The sequence below is a fragment of the Pagrus major genome, chromosome 8, assembly GCF_040436345.1.
Source record: "Pagrus major chromosome 8, Pma_NU_1.0".
Classification (NCBI taxonomy): Eukaryota; Metazoa; Chordata; class Actinopteri; order Spariformes; family Sparidae; genus Pagrus; species Pagrus major.
Window position 1 is genome coordinate 26,662,834 of NC_133222.1, and position 24,805 is coordinate 26,687,638.

Sequence of the window (24,805 nt, forward strand, 5' to 3'; positions counted from 1 at the left end):
CAACGCAGAGAAAAAGCTTGGTTATGAAATATCTGTGTACGTTTTGTAGGATTATCAACGACCTGCTTTCATTTGGGTTGGACTGTGAAACCTCTCAGTCATGTCAGTGTCTTCAGGACACCCCCCTGAGAGTCTTAAAATGACTCCAAACGCACAAGGACATCGTCTTGAGGACAAGAAAGAGTAAAAGATCTAATGGCGAGATGGTTTATTGCACGACAGAGCACCAACCTATCTGATAACTGTCACCAGACATGGCTATCCACTATTTTCAGACATGGCCCAGAGTTCACAAAGACGTGTGAACTGTTCTCTCAGGACCTCGGACCCCAGGGTGCTGTGGCCGGTGTACATACTAATCTACATGCCTGTCTGTTAACTCACACTACAGCGTTTCTCACGCAGAAGAAGGAAGAATCACTGGACAAACAGTGTGTTGATTTGAATTCTCTGTTCCATTTCACTGTGCCGCTTAAAGATGTCAATGTATAAATACATGGATAGATAGATACACAGAGTGCCACCTTTTCAAACCTGTAACCCTCAACCTCTAACAGACATTGATAATAATTTAATAAAATTGAAGTTAATGAAAGTTTGAAGAGAGAGAGCTGGAGGCCCCCACGTCAACAAAGGTCGAGTAGAGGATCAACGCAACGCCTCCTTCCTCTTCATCCTCATCAGACTCGGTGTCTCCTCCTTCCCCTGCAGCCTCGTCAGGTATAACATTTCCAAGAGTTGAATAATAAGGTCGATGGTTTACAGGTCCCATGAGTGTCGGCTATGACAGGAGAACGCGAAGTTCAAACTTAGATTTCCTGCTTTCTTTACTTACTCTCAATACTCTCAGCTTTAATCGATGCAGGCACAGGCTGTTTTAAGGTTCCTCCATTCAGGGATCTTTGTGTAGCAGAACACAGCTCCATTCACACCTGGTCCAACCCCTGAAGCTCTCTGTTTTGTTGAGTTTCTTGTCACCATAGTTTAGTTTGTGTTTTGTTGCTGTCATGTCTTTTCTGTAGATTAGTGAATAAATGTTTGACTATAAAGTCGTTGTTTGTGGTTAATGTACATTTTACAGTTTGGTAACTGAACACATTCTGATTTTGCAAACGTCTTACTGAAATCACAATTAATTCTTTCCCCTATATTAATGTGTGTTAATAGGCCTATTCTTGTCTGCACAATGAGAGTGGTTTGTTATTATTATTGAGCAGATGGGGAGGAATAATTAGCGTGTTGCTAAATAACTATTATTAGGAGCATTACTAATCATTTGGAGCTATAATTCTAATCTTACAGTGTGGACAGGGCCAAAGAGTCATTCGGTCAATCATGTCACTCTGAATGCAAAGCTGACCTGTTTGAGAGGTCTTTTTTGACAACTTGACTTGAACCAAGACAACGTAATGTGTCATCAACATGTCATAGCAGGCCTGTAGCTTCAACATTTTAACTCTATTCATTGTGTTGTTTTAGCGTTAACAACAAAACAACATTAAAGTGTCATGTGGCACGTTTTGCCTCTGGTGTCATGAGACCACCGTGATCGTTTTAGAAATCATTTTCTTGACCTCATCTACAGTGGTCCCGTTTGGACATGTCATTAAAATGTCAGTACGTGTTATTAGACTGTCAGAAGGTCCTGTAAGGTGTCTTGACTAATTTTCTTCACCTAAACTGCTACAACTTGGATACACGTCATTAAGATGTCAAATTATATGTAAACAGGCCCGTTTGAGGCACGTAGACATGGTCAAGACGAGCAACAGACAACAGGAGATTGGACTAACATTGCCTTGTCTGAAGAATCTCTATTGTTTAGTCTGGTGTACTGGTGTGGGAGATATTTTCTTGGTACCCCTTAGCACTAGTTAAGCATGGTTTAAATACCAGAGCCTGCTCGAGTATTGTTGCAGAACATGTCCATTCCTTTATGAACACAGCGGTATACCCGTCTTCTAATGGCCACTTCCAGTAGGATTATGCGTCATGTCACATGACAATGAGTTCACTGTGCTCAAACGGCCTCCGCAGTCACCAGATCTCAATCCAACAGAGCACTTCTGACATGTGGTGCAACAAGAGATTAGCATTATGGATGTGCAGTCGACAAATCTGCAGCAACTTGTCTGATATATCATGTCAATATGGAGCTAAACCTCAGAGGAATGTTTCCAGAACCTCACTGAATCTATACCATGAAGAATTACACAGTTCTGAAGGCAAAAGGGGTCCAACCCTGTACTAGTAAGGTGCAGGCCTACCTACTGTAATACAGAAGGAACAAGCTTCTAAATATCATGAACAGAATCTCTAAATCATAAAGTTGACATTAATGAGTGCAACATTTTTCCTTCCTGACAGTGATGTAGTGTTTGACTGAAAATGGCTCCATCATGTTAAATCACTCGTAATAAAACCAAGTACAAGTTTATCAAATTAAAGTTCCATTTGTGATAATACTTTTCTCACACAGTACATGAACTCATTTTAACATATGAATGTGTGAGTAGGTAACTGACTGTATAACGTAGCACAAACACACATCACACCAGACGCTCTCGTTTCAATCACAATTCCTTCAGCAATTTTAATGAAAATAAACTCTTTTTGTACAATACAAAACAAATAAATATCCATGTAGCCCACAGTTCTCAGACAGATCCCCGGCCCTGCAGAGCATCATACTGCTGTTAGTTGGAATGTAGAGCAACACACAAGCATCTGATCAGGGCTTGTGCTGTGTTGAGCATAAGTGGGAACTGTGAGCTTGTCTGACCTGAGGTTAGGCCAGTCAGCCCTGAGAGGCTGAACTGGGGTTCCACCTGCTGATTTCTCCTGTTATCTTCTGGGATTCAAACTTCAAAGTTCCCACTTGTCTTTAACACCAACAGTATCACACCTGCACAGGCTGCAAGGTTTGTCTTCAAACAACCTATGATCCCCCTTTGGGGAAACTTCAACCCATTTAGACAACACAGAGGGGGTTCCACAAAGTCAAACTGCTGCTATGGCCTGCTTATTCTGCACTGGGTTATAAAGTGAGGTTTGAACAAAGTGGTGAGGATTAAATAGCCATACTGACTGTCACTTTCAAAAACCAGAACATCTCCCAAATAAATAAATAATAAGAAAAAAGCAATAATATGACATGGGTTACTGAACAGATTTCCTCTAAACTTGGATGGAGGATGGGTCTCAGCCCAGAACAGAACCCATTAACTTTTGGTGCAGATCCAGATAAAGAGACGGTTCCAGGGACTTTTTCTTACTTTCTTCTGGGTTTTTAAAATGTTAAGAAGTAAGTTAATAACACTGATGCCCTCAACACACACTGATGTTCACCAAAAGTTAAAACATGAAGTGTGACTGAACTGTTAGCGTGGAAATGAAAGATTATGCTATTATCATTATCATTATTATTATTATAATTAAACCTTAGAGGAATACTCTGCAGGATTCGTCAGTCGCTGTTTATTAAAAGACTATTAGAATTTGGCACTGACTCCCCACCTCCTCAATGAGGAAAACAGAGACAGAACGGCAGTGGTCAAGTGAGCTACAAAATGAATGAAGAGAGCGAGGGGCAGTAGCACAAACAAAGCACTGAATCAGAAAAATAATAATGTTATTTTCTGACTGCGGTAATTTTCTGAAGCCCAAAAACAATCCTGTGCCTCACTGCTAGATTTTGTGTGAATTCAGCCGAAGCGTACAGTTCATCTGGTCAGTTGTGTGGCCACTGGTCGGCCCTGTGTCAACGTTCAGCCACACCACTACCAAGTTTAACCTGGAGCTCTGTCACACAGGACAGACGGACATCAGTCATTAGCATCATCATGCAGAAACCTACATCACGTCACATGGGAAGAAGTTTTCAGAAGAGCTTGGGGAAATAACATTTTGTAGTAGTACAGACGGACTTTGACCAAGATTTTAATACATAAGGAAAACTACTGGGGAAACAACAGAATGATATTACAACCTCACATTGTGAGGTTTTTCAACTTATTTATTAATTTCTCAGGGAATAATGCATGGTTCTGGAGTATTTAGGTGGCAGGTATCTGTGTTAGCGTCAATAAAAAATGAATAATACATTTTATTTACAGAAGCCTTTCAAAGCACTCTATGACACTTTGAAGAGCAAGTTATCAGTTAGTACGATGTGGTGCGAGTTCGCTCCCTCTTGTTATTAATGTAATTGTTAATAAAATAGTGTCAATCATATCCTGGCGTGTGCTGGAATATTCATTTTTTGATCTTGTGTGATTGGACCTGTGCTGGCTGCACCCAGAGGAGAAGCACTGCTTTGATCAGGGCATCTTCTGTTGTTTGGATAACAGGTTTTATTTGATATTGGATTAGGCCTGATTGAATTAAAAGAGACTACCGGGCCTCAGCAAATTCATTTTTTGTCAATCAGTTGATTAATTGACTAATTTTATTAGTTACTACTGTCATTCCAATAATTGTTTTGCTAATTTATCAAGAGAAATTGCCACACACTTTTACTGGCTCCACCTTTTTAGATGTGAGAATTTGAAGAAGTGAAATTGGGGAGACTGGACTATTTTGTGACATTTTACTAAACAATTCGGGGTTATAATCCAAAAAATAATCATCAGGTTTAAATCTTTATCATAATCTTCAGTTGAAGCTCAAGTGAATTTACAACTTGTCTGATACATATTCAAAGTTCACCCCCCATGTGCAGAATCTGCTGGCTCTACTACCCTCTAGTGGAAACATCACGGCAGAAACAAGACACAAGCCTTTGTGAAACCCCCTTAATCAGACCATTAGTAAAACAGACAGGTTATGTTTGACATATTTCATATACAAACTCTGATAAATATTATGTATGGGGAGAACAACCAACAGTTTTTTCTCTACATTCATTGCACACAAGCCGTATTTTCAATTGCCAGAAAAAAAATATGGCAAATGCAAAATCTTGTGTGTTTTCTTCAGATTAAAGCTGTACAGTGCCTCGGCCTCTTTATTTACAAATGGTTCCATTAGAAACGTGCTCAACCATCAGAGATGTGTGACTCTTCCACACAGACAGGGAACTGACGATTTAGGGAAGTGGACTATAAAAATGTTATGTTTTCTTTCACTAGTTAACATCTGCACTGCAAAGCAAAGATGTTAATTAGCAAAAATATCATTTTACAAGCAAAAATATCATTTTTCCAAAACTTTCATCTAGCATTTACATATTAAAGTGTAGCGTTTCAGTCATGTTCTTTAGTGTTTCTTTGTGTTTTAATGTGGTAGAAACAGGAGAATGTCCTGAACAAAATCATCAGGGCCACGCGAACACAAATACCCGCCATTTCCCTCCGGCCACATGTGGCTTTTCTGAGGGAAAAGTCTGACAGACAGATCGCCATTTCCCCATCAGAATATAAAGACTGTCTCCTAAAGCGGGCCCAAAACGTCCACAACTGTACACTGAAGGTAGCTACAACATACAGGGAAGTTTAACACATTTCACTAATGGTCAGTAAATCTGTCTGAAGCTAGAAGTAGCTCTTCTTCCTGTCTGCCTGTTAATAACAACAGTCAGTTTTTGGCTGGCCAGGACCCAGAATGAAATGGTTCAGGTCGTCACTCTGTGACTGTCGTTACAAACACAAATTAAATCTCATAAACTACAGTTATGCAAAATCATAACTGCAAAATGTCAAAATACACTGCTTTATCAAATGACTGAGTTATGTTTCTGTCCTAGAACATAGAACAACAGAGTGCAGAGAGTCTGGTGTACAGACAGAACAGGTGACCTTCAGGCTCCTGCACGAGCTTGTTTCTAAGGAGAGGACGAGCAGAGGTGCTACTGCTGATGGCCACACTATGTTGTAAGGGTTCAATGTAGATATGGTGTGTACATTATGTTGCTGCTTATTAGCTGTGTGTGTCTCAGAGATGGAAGTGTACAAGAGAAGATTACTCATTACTCGTCAAATACTTGCTAGGATCATGGCCTTCATTTCATCGAGTAAGAATTATTTTTGGATCATTTACAGTCGTTCTGGACTTGTTCTGTGCTAAATGTCAGAGTGGTTGATTCATTTTTCAAGAAGATAAACTTATTTAAATGCTGAGAGTAAAATATTTTTGTACAGCTTCCATTTGTGTTGTATGCATGCTTAGCCTATATATATATATATATATAGATATATATAGATATGTATAGATATACAGTATATAGATATATCTATATCTATATGATTCCTAGATATATCTATATCTATATCTATATATATATATAGAGATATCTCAATCTCATGTGGTTCATGTTGTCCTCATGTCCAGAACCCCGTCTCCTCTTTCTTCATGACTCCAGTTTCCCAGGATGGATGTTTGAGGAGTGTTCTTTTAAAACCGCATCTGAAAGAGAAGCCAGAGCACAACACACTGCGTTAGTCACAACAGTACTGCATCTCTGATAATCCAGGCTGTCATTCACTGACAGAGAAACATTGAATGTCATGTTACTCTTAATGAAGGTGAGCCACTGAGGTGTCTGGTACACAAACCACCAGCGGCACTCGAGCTCCACCTGGTGGTATGTAGGAGCCTCACTGAAACTGTTCTCCTAACTGACCCGAAGACTGTAAACTGTCATTTCAATTTTTTTTTTTTTTTTTTTTTACACAGATAAAAAGTTCTATATACACATTACATAAAAAAATAGTTATAATCAATATTTAAAATTTGGAAATAAATTTAAAGTTGTTATACAAGAGGTGGCTTTTTCATTGTATTTGTTGGTATTTGCAGTTGGTGGTACTCGGGAAATTTGCGTAGGTATATAGTGGTCTAGTCTGAAAAGTTTGGGAACCTCTGTATTCAGGTTTAGGATACGTAACCTTTATATTTGCTGGAAGACTCACACCAGAAAATATAAAAACAGCACGATTCCTTTGAATGTCTGTGAAAAAACAGACGTTGTTGGAAGCTTGGTGACATCGTGGCAACCCGCGGGGCTAGTTGGTGAGCTACAGGGAAGATGCTAGCTCTAGCCACAACAGTAGCATGCTTTCTGAACAGTTTTGATTAAAACGGGTGAAATGTTGGCAAGTTAGCTTTTGAACAGTTCCTAATATGAGGACAGCTTCCCCCATTTTGGACTCTCTGGTTTTCTCAAAGGTCAGCACTTCAACTAAGTTCACAAGTGGTAAAAGACGAGAACACTGACCCCAACAAGACATTCTTAATGTGTATTTAATACGTTGCATTCTAACATGTTCTGATTCCAGCACAGACACAAACCTGATATCAAAATCTTCATCTCACTCTTAAGAGAGCGTATAAGCTGTGTTCCAAAAGCACTGTGCCTGGGCCTATGCTATTTATATTAGCAGCACCAAGGCAATGTTGCCATGTCTCAAATATGCTCTAGAAAATGTTTTACAATGTTTTATTACATCTTTGTTTTTCTAGCTTCTGACTGTTAGTAAAGACACCACTAGGGCTTTCCTGAATACCAGTTTTGGGGCTTCGAAGCTTCAGTCAGATACTGTATACCCGCAAATACTGCCTTTATCTGTGCATGCTGAGCAGAAATGTTCCCTTGCGAGGATGGTTTTCAACTTGCAGATACTAATTCTACTACCTCTTTGCACCTGTATCACGTGCACGCACCCAGTTTTTAAGTGCACAGATTTTCAGACTAATTAAACGCCGTCGAGGAGCTTACTCTTAATCAGTCTTTTGCCTCTCTTTCAGTGGAGCCCACTAAATGTCTCCTTCCTCTTCATTTGAATTCTGATTTGGACATCGATTACCACGGCAACGTGAGAAGCTTCAAAGCATCCAGGTCAGCCCTAAAAGATACTGTGAATTGTACCTCATGTCACTGCTGATGTCCTGCTGTCTCTTCAGAAGTCTCCTCCTCCATTCTCTCCTCATCCTGCTCCAGGCCCTCCTCCATCCTCTCCTCTCCTCCTGCTTCTTCCCTCTCCTCCTCCTCTGATCTCCTGTCTCCCTCCCTGGGTGCTGGAGTGCAGCTCTGTCGCCCTCGTTGCCTCTGGCTGCGGCGGACCTTGCGGGTCAGACCTTTCCTCCTCTGCCCCAGAGAGGAGGTCTGAGTCGGGGTTGTGGCTGGACTGGGGGATGGGGATGAAGTGGGACATGAAGAGGACGGGGAGGATGGTTTGGACCTTGACAGAGGGCTCTGGGCTGGGGAGGGAGGAGCTGCTGTGGATGGAGGATGGCTGGCAGATGTCGATGTTATGGCTGCAGAGGACTGTGTGAGTGAGCCTGAGGAGGTGTAAGGTGTCTGGGATGGGTAATTGTCCCCATTGTCCTTCAGGTGTGGATGTGGAGCGTAGGTGGAGGATGCACAGACTGTGGATGAATCGGGAGCTGTAGAGCAGCCAGCTGCTTCACTGTCTGCAGGACCTCTGGGAGGAGAGTCTAGGAAAAACAGGAGAGAAAGCTGAGCACACAGTACAGTCTGACTGTGAAAAAAATAATGAAGTTAATATTTGGTGGAGGCTTGATGGGATAATAAGAATGTTGCTTCTACGGGTCCTCCTACCAGGGCCACTACTCGTCTGGGACTCATCAGTCATTGGTGGTTCTGCCTCCTCTTGGATCGTTGGTACTGATGCTAGTAGACCTGACACACACACACACACACACACACACACACACACACACACACACACACACACACACACACACACACACACACACAGACAGGCACACAGACAGACAGGCGCACACACACACACACACACACACACACACACACACACACACACACACACACACACACACACACACACACACACAGACAGACACACAGACAGACACACAACCACTGTGAAATAATTCTCAGAGAACCTAAGGTGATGTCATCATATGTTCAGATTTAATAGCTAAAAACAAGACAATGTTTGGATTTAAAACTTTAAATATGCCTCCATTGTTGCCTGTTCATTTTATGTCAATCACCTTAGCTTACAGCTCAAGGAAGAATACCTCACACAGTGTTTGCCTCGGATTTAATGAAACCTGACAAAGTGAATAGTGAACCATTGTGGTTTATCAATGTGAATGTTCATATCACACTATTAGGAGTGGACATGTTCAGGGATGGATGACGACAGCATGTCCTGCTCATCAATAAAATTGCCCAACGGTACTGATGGAAGGTAGAAAACAATCAACTAGATTTAGACTGGAGCTGTCAGGGCGATTACGTGGTATTCAGATGAGGAACGGTTGCACATAGGCAGTAATTGGATACATTTCTATTGGTTGGAAATCAGAGAGCCTGTCCCATCTCCTCAGCCAGATGCCCGAGCATTATGGGAGAAAGGCTGATTGGTGGAGGGTGCAGCTGAAGTAGCTGGAGGGTTTTCTGATCATAACCTGGTTTCAGTGAGGGCTAGCATCTTAATAAGTGACTGAATAACAAATACAGGTATTAAACCAGCTTTACTGACAGCAGACTGGCAGTCACACAGACCGACTGAAAGGGGTGTACAAGTGAGTGAGGGGGCCGGTGAGTCTATAGGTTGATTGGTGTATATATTCATTTAATTTTTATAATTAAGTATGCTTATAATCAAAAGTACATGGAAATGTTACTTTCTACCATATGTGTCTTATATGATTATGACCCAGCACCCATAAAGTAGCTGCGCATCAGAAGGACGACAGCGAAGGTTTGCATAGAAAGATATGACCACAGTAGCAAGAGTAACACAGACAGGCAGCATGGCTGGCTGGTCCTGTGGAGGCTGTTCTCATCTGTTGATGAGCTACACAGGTGTGTCTTTCTATTGGTCAAACTGCTCATCGAGGTCAAGGTGTTCTGTTCACTGTGCCCCTGAAAACAGCGGTAGTTGTACTGATGACGGTAACAGAAATTGTAAGCAGTGATGTTCACTGCAGTATATAGTGAAACCGGTGTACATTCTGTAGTATATACTGTGTGTTGTCCTTTATAGAGACACCATGTGCTAGTGTTAGTCAGGTACAGGTCAGCCTTGTTAGTTGACTTACTGAGTCCTCTGTAATGGGAGAGTTGCTGGTAAACTTGTTTCATTCTCTCAATGTTGAGCCTGCTGCACTCTGCGTGGTTGATCATAGGTTTGGGGTAATCCACTCCCACCACACAATTGGCTGCCTTCTGGACCGACTCTGGGGCGTTCCATGGCTCATAGATGTACCGGTTCGGGTAGTCCTTCAAGATAGGGATGTACCGCCTGCAAGGAATTTCAACAGAAAAGTTCAAACCATTTGAACTTCAATCGTATTTGCTGCTGACGTCACACAGAGGAGACTTCCCTGAGCTCAGACAGATTTTATATGGGAAGTAGGAGATAGCGTAGGAGTGTAAAGTCTACCTGATGTAGTCTCCTGAGGGGTCTGTTCTTCTTCCAAAGCCAACAGGACAGTAGCAGTGGAAGAACTGCTGGAAAAAGGCACTGCAGGACAGCCACATCCAGCTGCCAGCATTCACACTCCAATCTGCATCCAGCAGCAGCTCCTCAAACACCTGCGGGAACAAAACACACACAAAATGCGACATGATGTATACTGTCCATTCTACAGTTCTACAGTGAACTTGGCACAAGAGGTCATCGATGCTGCCACTAGACAGTGTATAAACAAACTAGGTTTATATGTTCTCCACCCGTGAGACACCAGGTTTAGAGTTCTAAATGAAGAACTTGTGTCCTACCCTCATGCCGCTCTCCCAGCTGACCCACAGGTCTCCCCTGGTGAGGAAACAGGCCACAGCATGTCGGGCCAGGTGGTGGATCCAGCCCTCTTGTCTCAGCTGCGTCATGATGGCGTCAATCCAGGGAAAACCAGTACGACCCTCAGCCCACTTGGCCAGTGCCTCCGGGTTCTGGTCCCATGGGATCTGGAGACACGTACGACACAGGACAGAGATAGTGACTATATACTCTTCTTCACTCTACAGGAGACCAATCCTTTATCTCTACTTAAGTAACTTTAACTCAGTTTATGTTGCTCTTGAAACAATCACTGGTTACATGCCAGCTAAAGCCCCCAAAACACATGCATGTAATTCTAATTATTCAGTTGTACCTGAACTACAATTTCAGTAAACCTTAATGAATTCCACACATCTGCATGAGTTTTCTTTTGTCAGTGCATGAGTCGTGTTATTATTACTGTGTTGGAATAGGCTAAGGCTGCCATGCAAGGTGCCACCTGCCCCCCTGATTACTGGACGACCAGCTCTACCTCGTGAGCCACAGCCGCCCAGTTGCTAGTGTTACATCTACAGGCCAGAGTGCTGCCAACTTTCTGACCTAAAATAAAGGTTGTTCACAAGTTTCCTCCCCATCATGTGTGTAGCTTTTCTTTTAAACTGAGTGGTGCAGAGACCCACCTGGACACAGATTGGGTTTCCGTCCATGCGATCAAAGTTTGGGTTGTTGGTGGCAGCTGTGTAGAAGAACTCCCTCCATAACAACTGGCCGAACAGGGACAGAGGAGGACTGCAACGCTTACGGAGCTGACAGAATGGAGAGAAGGTCAGCAGAGGGGAGAGAGAAGGTGAGTGCTATTAAAAAGATGCGATTCAATATTTGATGGTCAAAGAGAGTGACGAATTATCATAAGTGTCAGAGCAAACAGACATCAGTGTTTGTTTGTGTAGCCTAAACTGAAATCTGAGGTTGACTGGCAGACCACAGTACCTTCATGTAGAGCTCTCTGAGGTTGTAGTACAAAACCCTACAGGACAGACAGCCGAAACGCAGGTAGGGACTGAGGCCAGTGGGACTGGCATACAGAGAGCACGTGTTGACCCGGGGGTGCTCCAAGTTGGCCACCCACACCTACACAGATGGACACAGTGAGAGCATTCAAGTGATCATCTAAGGTATGGTCATGTAAAACAAACAGGTTTTGAGGAGTACTCCTGTGCATGTGGACATGTGTGGGAAATGGAAGAAGCTGCTTGTAATAAGATAAACTGCCTCCCATGATGTCACTCAGGGTTAGGGTTAGCAGGTAAGGTGCTTTGAGGGTCACGTAAGCACCAGGACAAGCAGTGAACTGGTCCAGTATCACAGTGCTGTAACACTGCTGGACTCATTATGGACAGCTTTAAAGCAGATGATCAAAATCGATAAAGCAGAACCAGAGATATCACCTTCTCTATTCCACGCGTTCTTCTTCCTTTTCAAAACCTGGCGCCTACACTACCCACAATGCAACTTAGACACTTTTTATTCACATATACAGTTGTACTCCCCCAAAACCTGTAAAAACACGTTAAGTAAAAGACAGTGGAATTAACAGTGAATAAAAGCAGCGTGTTCTGAGGAGAAGCTCACAGCAGCAGAGTAAGTATGATACTGCTGTTGTACAAGGATCACAGCCACAGTGTTGGACGGACAAGTGACAGGTTGTCACTACAACTTGGAATTAATCAAAAATAACAAGCTTAAAATGCTGTGGATCGGACAGTAATGTGGTCTTAACTTCAGCTTCTGGTTTACCTTTTTGTCCAGATGTTTATTGAGTCTGTCCAAGGCCTCTGACTCTCCTCCCCGCCAAATAGCTGGAGGTAAGCCTGCTGTCCTGAAACCTGGATACATTCAGATCAGGACATGGGTCAAATACAAAGCAGCTACTGTCAAATGACAATGACAAACCTAACAGTGATTAATAGACTTTGTGATATCCACTCTCTTTGCTGGCCCTAAATATGCAGTGCTCATCAGCATCATCCAGCAGCTTTCATATTCAATCCTGAAAATCTCTTATAAATAATCATATATACCTAGTTCTTCCAGTGAGGGTATACTGTATAGCTGGTCGTGGTTGTCAGCTATTTTAGTGCGACATTTGTCCATCTGCTGCTGGGTGACGGGAGGCAGAGGTCTCCTGGGCAACTCCAGCCTGCTCACAATGGTCTGAAACCGCTTAAAGGTCAGAGGAGGACTGTTGTTGTTCATCTCTATTACCCTGTGACAGACAGAACAAACACGACGGTGAATTCATAGAACCGGTTTGATTAGTGGCAACTTTCAGCTGAAATATCCAAATATAAACATACATGCATTCATCCAAACATACACGAATAAAAAGTAATACATTTTAATACATAAAAGTAAAAGTTAGACTAAACCTTTGACCTGATGTTTGTGGTGCAAATGTATTAAACGCTGTATATATACACAATATACAATTGTTAATATACAACTGAACCAATTATCAGCAGCTTTAAACAGGAACTTTTGATTTTCAACCAGCTTTGTATGACTACAATGTTGGTAGTATATGCGAATGAACAATGGTAAAATTCTCTCCCTTTGGCCTGCACCCAGAGCTCCCCACTCTTTGCCCGCAACAATCTTAGGGCTGTTGTATCGACGACAGATGCTACTTCCCCATTTCTGTATGGTTGCATCCATGAACACAAAGGGCTCCATCTTAGGCCTGGTGCAAAGGGCAGCGCAAGTGTCATTTCTAGTTTCAGATTGATGCAAATGTCATTTTCCCGCCCAGTGCTCCATTATATTAATAGCAAATGTACATGCTACTATGAGGGTGTTGGTCTTAAAAGTGTTCTGGCACATTGACTGCTCTTTAAGAAGAAAATCTGGTCTAAAGTCAATGGGGCTGAATTTTTCCTGCTATTAAAGGGCGCATTATTCAAAACAGTAAGATGCATGGACACATATCATGGCACATTTAATCAGCAGGGGAATCTCACTGTACGAATCTGAACTGTTTGTGCGAGCTATTGATGTTAAAGGGAATGGGAGATAGACAACCCAGTTTTGCAGGGCTATCATTCCAGCAGTGAAATACTTTAAGCCAACAAGACAAGTCAAAATTGCAGCGTTAATCGACCTTAAATGATAACTAGCCTGCACAATAATGAAGCAATAGATGGATAAATCAATATGGGGGAAAGGGCTTCTTGTGAAAGTGCTCAGTGGTTTAAATGGTATTGTGCCTGAAGGATGTTTAAGTGATCAAATGTTTCCATCTAGACGGAGGGTAATGTCTGTTGATCAATGATGTTCCGCCTCTTTGCTCCAGACTTCAAAAGCTCAACATCTATTTGTAGAATTGCCATGAAATGTTGTACAGACTTTGATGCTCCTCAGAGAATGAGTCCTGATGACTTCAGTGATCTCCCCACTTTTCTTCTCGTGCCAAATTATGTTGTGCTTTGAGTAAAATGTCTTAACTATTGCATAGTTTGTCATGGCATTTGGTTCAGCATGGCTACACAGCCAAGTCTTGACCTTTTTCCTTCTTTAAATAAAACTGATCTTCTACTAACAATATTGTTAATACATAATGAAACAAAGATGAGAGAAAAAGAGTAACGGGGAACAATTTTTTCAGAAAATCTACACTGACCTATACCGTCATGTATAATTTGATTTTGTTTAATGGCTCCTCTTTAGCTTGTTTTGCCAGAGCAACTGACAGTGGAGCTCTGTATTTATAGTTTCTGTCTTATACAACTTGTCTATACCAGTGAGGCTGTTCTGGCTCCGTGGCTGCTGGATTTGCTGCAGGGACAGCCTCCTATTGGTTGATTCACTGTGACTACTGTGAATGAGCAGAGTAAGCTGGCCACATGTCTACAACTACCAATATAAACCCTGCAGATGAGCACACACAAAGCTTCGCTCCCTCCTGCCTCACACACACGCCAGTAATATTCCAATTCATTATGTAATACAGTGCTGTAATACTGTGTTGGCATTGATGTTCTCCATGTAGAAGGCAAGACACACGAGGCTTGTATATACGGGGAAAGTCCTTTGGTTCGCCCTATGATAAACTTTGTTTTGGAAAGGCTGAATGTAGCAAGACAAAAGTCTGCTGAAAACAACATGAGAGTCTGAGAAATCCTACATCAGAGCACAGACGAGGGGACACTTGCTTGGAATCTCAACTAAGGCGATACCAGGAATAGTACCAGGTACCATGTACTATCCACAAACACAGAAAAGCAAAAAAAAGGAGTGGAGTAAAGCCGAGCTGTGGAAACACTGTATACTCATCCAGCCACCTGGTCCCATCACATGGACAGGGGTGTGACCTGCAGTAACATGAGATGACCACTGGAGGGCTCTGCTGCGTGTCATAATGTGAGAGGGATTTTAGATGTTCAGATTATGTTTAGCATCTTCTTGGATAGTATGGATTATTGGTGATTTTCTGAAATTACCAAAAAGTCTCAAACTGACAGGGGACTTTGTTTACAGTGTACAATGAGTATTTCAGCTGAATTTAAGTGAAGCACCACACCCTATCCTTCTTCTTATCAAGGGGATGTTATACAGGAGTATATGGCTGATGATACTGAAATAAATGAAATCTTTCTCCAGCCTTTGTGTCATGTTGAACAGTATTCTAAATTACATACAAATCCTAACCTCAATCTTACGGGCTATTGCCATTGTTTTTTTCTATGTTTTAGCACATTCAGCTCATGTCACACAACATTTACACTTCCTACCAGGGGTACTTGGCAGCTGCCAGGGAGGTACATGGAATTGTATACGATGTACTTATTAAAACATATCGATAAACTGTTTAAAAATGTTGTCTGGTTTACATCACAGCCATGTGACGTGATTGTGGTTATAATTGTGGTTCTATTTAAATTCTGTATCTGGAAATTACATTACTAAACAAATATAACCCAAAATCTGAAAACAAAACATGTCACATCTAGATTCTTCAAGATGAACAGTCTTCTTTTTCATCCGTCATCATTTACATGAGTGAATACAGCACTGATCACAGTTGATGGCCACATTAGTTTATTTACATTTAAGTTTGCATGTCATGCAGTTAGTGAGTTTTTTATTAGGATTTAGTTTTATTATATATTTTAAAATGCTGCATCCCCTGGACGTGTCAACAGGGAGTAAACTGCATCCTATCAACCAACATCCAGCTTAGCAACATCAATATACATTTTCCAGTGTGTGTGTGTCTTACAAACCTATCCAGGTTGTAGAGGGTGTGTGAGTTTCTGACAATGGTCTCCACTCCAAACTCTTGGGCCATCTTGATAATAGCACCATCCCTCTCCTTCCCATAAGGCTCTGGGTCATATTCAAATGTCAACCTGGTCACTTTCCACTCCTGCCGTGAGAACACAATAGCCGAGGTAGAGATAGATAGAGATAGAGAGAGAGATAGAGAGAGCAAACAGAAAGAATGACAGAGAGAAAGAAATCATTTGTAAAGAAGGCAGTGAGACAACAGCAGACTGTGCAGCAGGGCTCAGTAAACAGCAAAGCACATTGATCATGGCACCATTCAAGTGCTTGGATTCCACGTGGTTCTCAGGATATATGCTTTCTGTAAGGTGAATTTAAGAAATAAAGGCTTGTAACAAGTGTTGTCGTTCATGTTTTTATTCTAATGGAACTCTACAGTAGCACACGACACTCTCTGATATGACATTAATCGGCAGAGCTCCTGTAGTTGACCCTGTGATAGGCTGGAAAAAACCCCTCCATACTATTGAGTGTCCAGGTATATAATGAAAAGCCAGCAGTGTTATGCAAGGGCTGCTGTATAGAGATGGCAGCCTGGAACTAATCCCCACAGGGAGTCTCCTCGTAAATGTTAATACTGCCTGCTACGGCTCTTCTATGGTTCAGTGCTGTGTGAACATTCAAACTATGACAGTCTATTAAGTGTACACTGGATGCATTTGTTGTATCAGCAGTATAGTCCAAGCTATGTGCTCAGTCACAAAAACAATAACCACCATGTTTTTGACTCCATGTCAGCTGCTGTGATGGTCTAAATAGCACTACAACAATAAAACTGGTTTGGTTACAGGTGCAACAGTCCAGCCTTATCTGCCAAACAGTGTTACACAATGTATAAAAAACAAAAGATATGTGCATGCAAACATGGGATGTTACAGAAAAAGTCCCAGCTAGATTTTAAAAAGTAATAACGCTCGTCTACCTACTCCATCCAATCCTTTAGAGTGGCTTTATTTCTGTAAGACGTCAAATGACAAAGTAAAAGGGAAAGGCAGAACTGACTTGAGAAAAAAATCAGTTACTACAGGCTTAATAGACCTGTGTCATTATCATCATGTCATTATCATTACATAATGCAACCAGGACCTAGAAGAACTGAAGAAAATGGATGGATGAATGAATCCGTTTAAATCACAAGTTTCTTTTAAGTTGTGTCCTAGCTACTGTAGCCAGCATTAACAACAGTGTTATCTACAGGTCTGATAGTCTGACTGAAACTAATGCAGTAAAATCCTCTGTCTGATAATCACTCTGTAAATTAAATCATTTTTAGTGTGTAACTGTAATTGAAAAGGGGGCTTTTGAAAAGAGGGTGAGAGTGTCTTGGAACCGTTGGATTCTGTCACCTAAGAAGCACACTCAAATTTTAAGATGGAAAAACAACCAATGCAAATATGACCATAAGAGCCACTGACATGTGTCACAGTTTGTGTATGCCCATTAGTTGTTAAACAAGGGTTGCAATAATTACTGGGCACAACAGAATGGTTGAAGTGGTAGAATTTTGCTGTAAGCAGAAAATATGAATTTCAGCCAATAATAGGAGACTTTTAAGACTGGCCTAACATCCATAATACATTTCTAAGTGCTGTATCATAGGCAAATAGACGTGTTTCAGTTTGTTGAAGATGTTTCACCTCTCATTCAAGAGGCTTCTTCAGTTCTAACTAACTGGAGGGGAGCTGCAGGCTTTTATACTCTGTGTGGGAGTGTCCTTAGTCAGAGTCCAGTTAGTCAGAACTGAAGCAGCCTCTTGGATGAGAGGTGAAACGTCTTCAAAAAACTGACACACGTCCAGTTGCCTACGATACAGCACTTAGAATTACCATGACCTGGATGACTGAGAACCTTCATCAACATCCATAATAAAAGTAGGTAAACATTCCTTAAACCACTCCAACAGTGGATGCTGATGCCAGCAAATAGTTTATTTCTTTGTCTAGAACCTTTGGTGTTTGCATGATGCGAGTGTTGGTCCCTGACAGACAAAGAGAGGACAGGTAGTGGGCAGAATACAGACCTTTAAAAGCCTTGGAAAAACATCAGTGGGCTGCCCTCTGACTACAAACAATCTGGAGTTGAGCTTCTTCAAACTGCTGTCCAGGTCCTCCAGAGCCTCCAGCAGAAACCTGCACACACACAAACACAAGGGAATGTAATGAGTGAGAAATATTACCCACCTATGGGACAGCAGGGTGTCTAGTACAGCTGTGATGGTGATAGTTGTTTCTCAGCACACTGATGGGACAGCACGCTCGCCAATTCAGTCATGGAAAATTCTTTTTAACATACTCACACACATTGGACAATTATTGATTCCAAGTGAGTGACAGTGCCAGGAATGCAGCTGCTAGCACCACCAGCAGTCGCTTCTACACAGAGATCCTTCAATTCTGCTGCAACTAAGACTCTTCATTATGCCGGCTTGGTGTACACCACAACATAGTATAACAGCATGTGTCTCGTCCTGCCAAACCCTGTCTACCCAAACCTGTTGCACTTGTGTGCAGCTTCTTGTCAGCTCACTGTGGCCATTTGTCTTTAAAATTCCTCCTCACAATACTTAAAACCAAGCAAACATCCCATTTACAATTTTTACCCTCACCCCTCATTTCAGAGTCCCCCTTGGCCCTCAGAACAGTTACAAGCTGTAGTAAATTCTCTGGTGTTAATGTGTCAACCCTGGTATTATTGCAATGCCATTTGCTATCTATCAGATGGAGAAAGAAAAGCAATACGTTCATAAACCCTTTGTCAATCAAGTCCCTTTATAGTCTAACATTAACAACCTGTTAACTACTCTGCCTTTCTGCACTGATAACAGAGGAGCAGTACCAACTGCAGCAACTTCACAGTTGGACTTTAGGTACATTTTGGCCGTCATACGCCATGAAAGGGGGGTAATACAACATTGAAACATGTCAAAATGCGAGCCTGTCATGCAAATATCAGCAACAACATTAGCTAGTTACCTACCGAGACATGAACAAATTAATAGCAATTGAAGGATGGTACACTTTTCGTTTACCATCCTTCTTAAGTGATCCGATCACAAGTGGACAGTTTCAAGCCTGTCAATTCACACCTAGCGTTAATATGTGACTCGTCATGCATCTTGAGTGACCTCTTGTGATCAGATCTCACTTCCCCGCTCTATATGCAAATATACACCAATACCACTGGAACAAAGATACGTTGTTTTTTTACACAAATAAAGACTTACCGTCATGTATAATGTTTGCCGAAGTTACAAGTAGGCCAAAATAGTTAAGAATGTGTGGTAGACATCGTATCACAAAGTTTATACAGTGTCGCCTAACACAACAAGTCTCAAAATTGACCTTTTTTTAAGGGAGTCTGGTGATTTTCTCCATGGACGACAAATAAGCCAATATTAGATTACAATAAATATGTCAGATTCTTTAATACATTTGGTGTAAATGGTGAAACCAGTTGAAACAGTGTGGTCAACAGCTTATGATTCAAGATTCAAAAAACTTTGTTGTCCGTCACATTGTGACAGGGCTCAAAACTAGCTGTTGGATTCAAACAAACATGTCGGTGGTATGGAACTTCTTCGGAGTAAATGACACAGATAAAACACAAGCCATCTGCAATCTATGCAATGGGAGCATCTGCAAAAAGTTTCAACATGACAATGACGTCATTGATCGGATCGGTGAATTAAGACATTACAGCCGATCTCACAAATTGCATAAAATGCAAAATATCGGCCAATCCGATATAGCCGATCAGATCGGCGGAAAGCCTATAAAATACTGTTTATTTTAGTTTGATTTCCCTACTTCAACAAATAAATGCATGGGTGTTATTGAATACTGAATATGTGAAATACATATTAATGTAATAATCCCTGATTTTCTATCATGGGAGCTGTGGTGTTTAATAACATGTTGTTTCATGAATTGTTCATTAACCATTTATCTGCTGCTATTTTACAATAGAAATTGTATAAGATCTGATGAAATACAAGCAGATACAACTCTTCTTTCCTATGCTGGAACTGAAATAGTGATTGTTATTGTAATAATTATTGTTATATCTTTTTGGCAATCTGACTGAATGTTTTGGTCAAGAAATGATCAAATAAAAACAAAAGCACAAACAACTGAAATGGCACTCAGTAGAACGCAGACCAGAGATAGCTCTGTATCAGTCTAACCTTTAAACCACCCATAACTGCTTAACCAATATAAGCTCACCAGGTCTACAAAAGCCAAGCAGCAGGACAACAAAACAAAGCAGATGATTTCATAATCTCCATTGTGTTGTGGAAGAATAATAGTTTTTTTATTAGGATCTGCATCAAATTGTATTCAGTCAGAGACACCAGCCACTTTAATAATGATTTTTCTTTTCCTTCAGGATCCATAAATTATTCCCTGAAAAATGAACAAAAATGTTTAAGAACACCCTATCTCACAATGTTAAAGAAAGTGAGAAAAAAATCCTGGAGCTGTCCCTTTATCTGGATCCACACCAAAAGTTAATGGGGTCTATTCTGGACCGAGACTCATCCTCCATCCAAGTTTCGTGGAAATCCATTCAGTAGTTTTTGTGTAATCCTGCTGACATACCAACCCATCAAACACACAGGGGTCCTTGTAGACGTAATTATCTGCTTAAATCGTTTTGTCTTAGTTCAAGACCACACAGTATGTTTGTTTTGGTATGAAATCTGACTTCTGAAGTCCTCTAAACAACACAGTCTACTTAGTATGTGTCCAAAAAATTCCTGAAACCCTGAAACCAAAAAAATAAGTTCTGAATCTGAAAACATAAAATCTGCAACTGAAAAAAATAAGATCTCAAATATGAAATTATATACAAGTGAAAATTTAAAATAAATAATTTATTCAAAGGGTTATCAGAATTAAATCAAAATTTTCTTTAAATTGAAATGACTCTTCCTACTATTATCTTTATTTTGAAAATGTTTTTGATTTTTTTATCATTCAAGATCAAAACTTGAACTTTTAGTTTCAAATTATATTTTTTCAAACAAATTTTTAATTTTCAAATTAACAAATCTTTTGGCTTTGATCTGGCTATTATACAAGTGGACCCTAGAAATAGCTGATTTAAATGCGTCAACTCATTTGTATTCACCTCATAAAAGTTTGTCTGCTTGATGTGGATATGTGATTATACTCAGTACGTAGAGTAACATATGTAACATGTTTCCCATGATTTCGCTGGTTTATCTTCGGGACGCAAAATATTGTTTTTTTTTTGTTTTTTTGCTATTTTCCAACTCATCTCGGCTGATTACTGATACTAATATATGCTCATATTTTTTCATGTAATTGCCCAGTACACCAACTATCTCTCCTATAGAATTATAGTCTAAAGAAGAAGGAGAAGAATCTTTTATCACTAACTAACCCAATGCAAACATAGTGAAACTGGTTCTTCACATTTAAACCCATCTTGGTCCTACCCCAGCTGGGTTTCAAAACAAGGATCTTTTTTGCCTTGAGGCTAACCACTGTGCCACCTTGCATAGTGGAATTAACATATTGTTGATGAAATTGAAATTAAAATTAACATATTGTTAATGAACATGCAATTAAAATATTGTTATTATGCCTACTGTTAACATACAATACATACAATAAAATGTACACATTTAATGGGCAGAATAAGACAGATACCTAGCCACTGGTTTGCATTGTATCATTGCATCTTAGCCTGTTCATTTCATTTGATGTGCAGATATTGTGCATCCCTACTTTCCATAGGGACAATGTATTGAAAACATGGAAGTTGGAATAGTTATCATTTATCGAAACAAATACTTGGAAACTGACTTAACCCTTCTCTCCTTCCGGCTGCTTGAAGTAAACATGTATACATGTATGTAACACTGTGATCCTACCCTCTCACTTAAGTTCCATAGAGCTGAAACAAGTGATAGAGACACCATTCACTCTGTTACAAGACACTGTACCATCAACATGATGCTGAAGCTGTTGGTTTAAGGTCAGAAAGTTACATCATGTTCCTTTAAGTTTAATAAGTGCCCCTAAGGGGTCAGTTCAACCAAATCACACAAGAAATTTGTAGTGTTTTAAGCCAATGTTTTGAGGAGATCCATCTCTGAAAATTGTGCCATCAATACAAAACTGCTTGTTCTACAAAGTACTTATCAAAGCTTTAAAAAATTACATTTGAAAAACGTGCATAGAGCAAGTCATCCAGGGGCAGCTGGTCAATAGAGTGCAACTGGGCAACACCCTACTTGAGCCACAAAAAAAGAAAATAATACATTTATTGTTATCATCAGCTCCATCATCATTATAATTGTTATTCCTAATTTATTAAACTATACAAAGTTTCAAGACAGGGTGTCCCATTTTCTGAATACCTGAGTCGAATCAGTCGCAGCAGAAAGACATGTACGTCCCTTTAAGGTTTTAAATTTGGCTGAAAATCACCCAGACTGCTCTGGTCAAGCCTTTTTCTCCCCTAAAAGCACTCACAGCAATGCAATCTCTATGGATTTGCACCAGTGTGTTTTCATCATACATAACCTGGTGGTGCTCATTCAGGGTGTCATTTCCTGACCTGGAAAGTCATTCTTCTGACTTTTTTCATTTCATCAGTTTTATTAGCTCTTATTGTGGAAACAACATGGACACTACAAAGAAGACGCATGTTGTATTGCTGAGATGGTTTCAATGTCACACTGATAGCTGTTTCCACTAAAATATATATCTTTACTGTCTGAAATTCTGACACCACAGTCAAGTCATCTCGGCTAACTTTATCACAACTCAGAGGAGTGAATCAATCATGTAGTCAAAAGAAATACTGTTTATTATTACTGATATTACATCTGTTTTATCTGATGTTTGAGGATTACTATTCCTGCTGCATTAATGTGTACGTGTAATTTTAGTGTTGTAGATGTTTAAGGTTGAGCTCAACTTAACTACTGTACATACTGCTGACTGGTTTAATCTGCAGCAACGCATCATATTCTATAAAATCATCATGTGTTTGTAGCTGCATCTGTAAAAACAGCCTGTTTCCAGCTTTGTGGTGATGTGTTTTATTAAGCTTAAGAAGGATGAGAATCAGTTTATGAGAAACGTTTGTAATCATCAAATCTGGAGATTCATGGTTTACACTGGACAGGAAGGGGAGGAAAACTAATCTAATAAAGTGACCAGTGAGTAAAGCTTCAGACAAATGTAGTGCAGTAAACATGTGTATGTGCCTCTGAGATGTAGCTGAGTAGAAGCACGAAGTAGCATCAAATGGAAATCCTCAAGTAAAGAGGGTCAGTTTCATTAGTTACACTACCAACACTGCCTTCCTATCCCCACAACAGCTCAATTGTAAATAGTTACATTAATGACACGTTATCAGGCCCAGTGCCACTGCTCCAATAAGCCACTGTCTTTACATCCAGAGGTGTGTTGCTTGTAGGCGGCAGAGGTAGCTGGTTAAACCCGGCAGGACAGTCGACATACTGCTGCGCAATGCGGTGTGTACATAATTCATAAACACGGAATTGCTTTAAATAAACGGTGGTTTTTAAGCGGTGATTCGCGGGTTGTTATCATGACCTACTTTTTGTTCCGTCCACCAAACTTGAGTGGGAAGTTGGGCGAAAGATCGTGTATCTGTTTTTTTTCTGTAACGATATGTAGCTAGACAATTTCTTTAAAAAATCAACAGTTACTTAGTTCACGTGTATGCCGAACAGACCAGTGGGCAGTGCTGACTTGTTAAAGGAAGTGGTCTTCGTCTAAGAGGGGGTACTTTGCCGAAATATAAGGACAACGTTAAATTGTTCTTTTCCTCTACGGTACCTGGCATGTCAGTCTCTCCATTTTAAGCTAGCGTTAGCCAATTGACGTGGAGTGGAGGCCCAAGCCTCAACTCCAAGCGCAGACGTTTACAAGGCGATGAATCATACCAATGGCGACCTGATTTATTGTTTTCACATTATACACTATGTTCTAAGCGGAAATTAATCATGTCACAGATCAAGTTAAGTTACAAACCTCCATCGGTTGATTCCCACGTTAGCGGCGCCAGCAAACCACGGGTCCAGGATATAAACACAGCGCACTGTGTCCGCTCCATTCAGGGCCTCCTGCAACGTCGGATTATCGTGCAACCGCAGACCTTTGCGAAACCAGTGCACTGAATTCACCACCATGATTACTTTTTATTCCATCTTTAGAGAAAGATCCAGAGAAATCCGTCGAAATGAAGCCAGAAAATACACTGATTTAATAGTGAAACACGCAGTCGTGGAGACTCCCAAAACTTCACTTGCTGTCAAACGAAAACCAACACTGAGGGGGCGTGGACAGTGCGCTGTGTGACTGCGTAGTTAGAATGTTATTATCCCTCTATCTGTTCACTGATTGGGCAGACGGTAAAGCGTCAGCATGAATTATAAAACTGAAGAACTTTGATTGGTTGTCTGGCGAATGGCAGAGAGCTGTGTGAGGAGCTGTGTCACGCTACAGACCAGGAGCCGTGTCCACAGCTGATATAAGATGCAACCAGACAGACACGGTACATGTTTGTGTAAAGCCCCATGCAGGTGTTACATTCACATTAAAATGCTCTTACACCTTCTCATTTGTATTTCTTTTTGTCTCAATTCTTGCACCACAAATCTTATAATTCATAGAAAATACACACTCTTTCAATTGTATTCATTACTTGACAAATCTTTTAACTTGGGCTAATTTAAGTTAAGTTAG

The 24,805-nt window shown here is 40.7% G+C and overlaps 1 protein-coding gene across 1 annotated transcript; it reads right to left on the reverse strand.

Annotated features, from left to right (window-relative positions):
* Nucleotides 1-6,296: 6,296 nt before the first annotated feature.
* cry2 (cryptochrome circadian regulator 2) lies at nucleotides 6,297-24,363 on the reverse strand. The gene is made up of 13 exons (XM_073472264.1): nucleotides 24,092-24,363; nucleotides 18,076-18,184; nucleotides 15,995-16,137; nucleotides 12,797-12,981; nucleotides 12,513-12,601; nucleotides 11,706-11,846; nucleotides 11,396-11,521; nucleotides 10,715-10,900; nucleotides 10,377-10,528; nucleotides 10,033-10,235; nucleotides 8,558-8,638; nucleotides 7,865-8,433; nucleotides 6,297-6,402 (listed from the first exon to the last, which is right to left on the reverse strand). Exons 1-12 carry the CDS (start codon nucleotides 24,247-24,249, stop codon nucleotides 7,871-7,873), a joined length of 2,136 nt encoding a protein of 711 aa, XP_073328365.1. The 5' UTR covers nucleotides 24,250-24,363; the 3' UTR covers nucleotides 6,297-6,402; nucleotides 7,865-7,870.
* Between the last annotated feature and the right edge of the window lie 442 nt (nucleotides 24,364-24,805).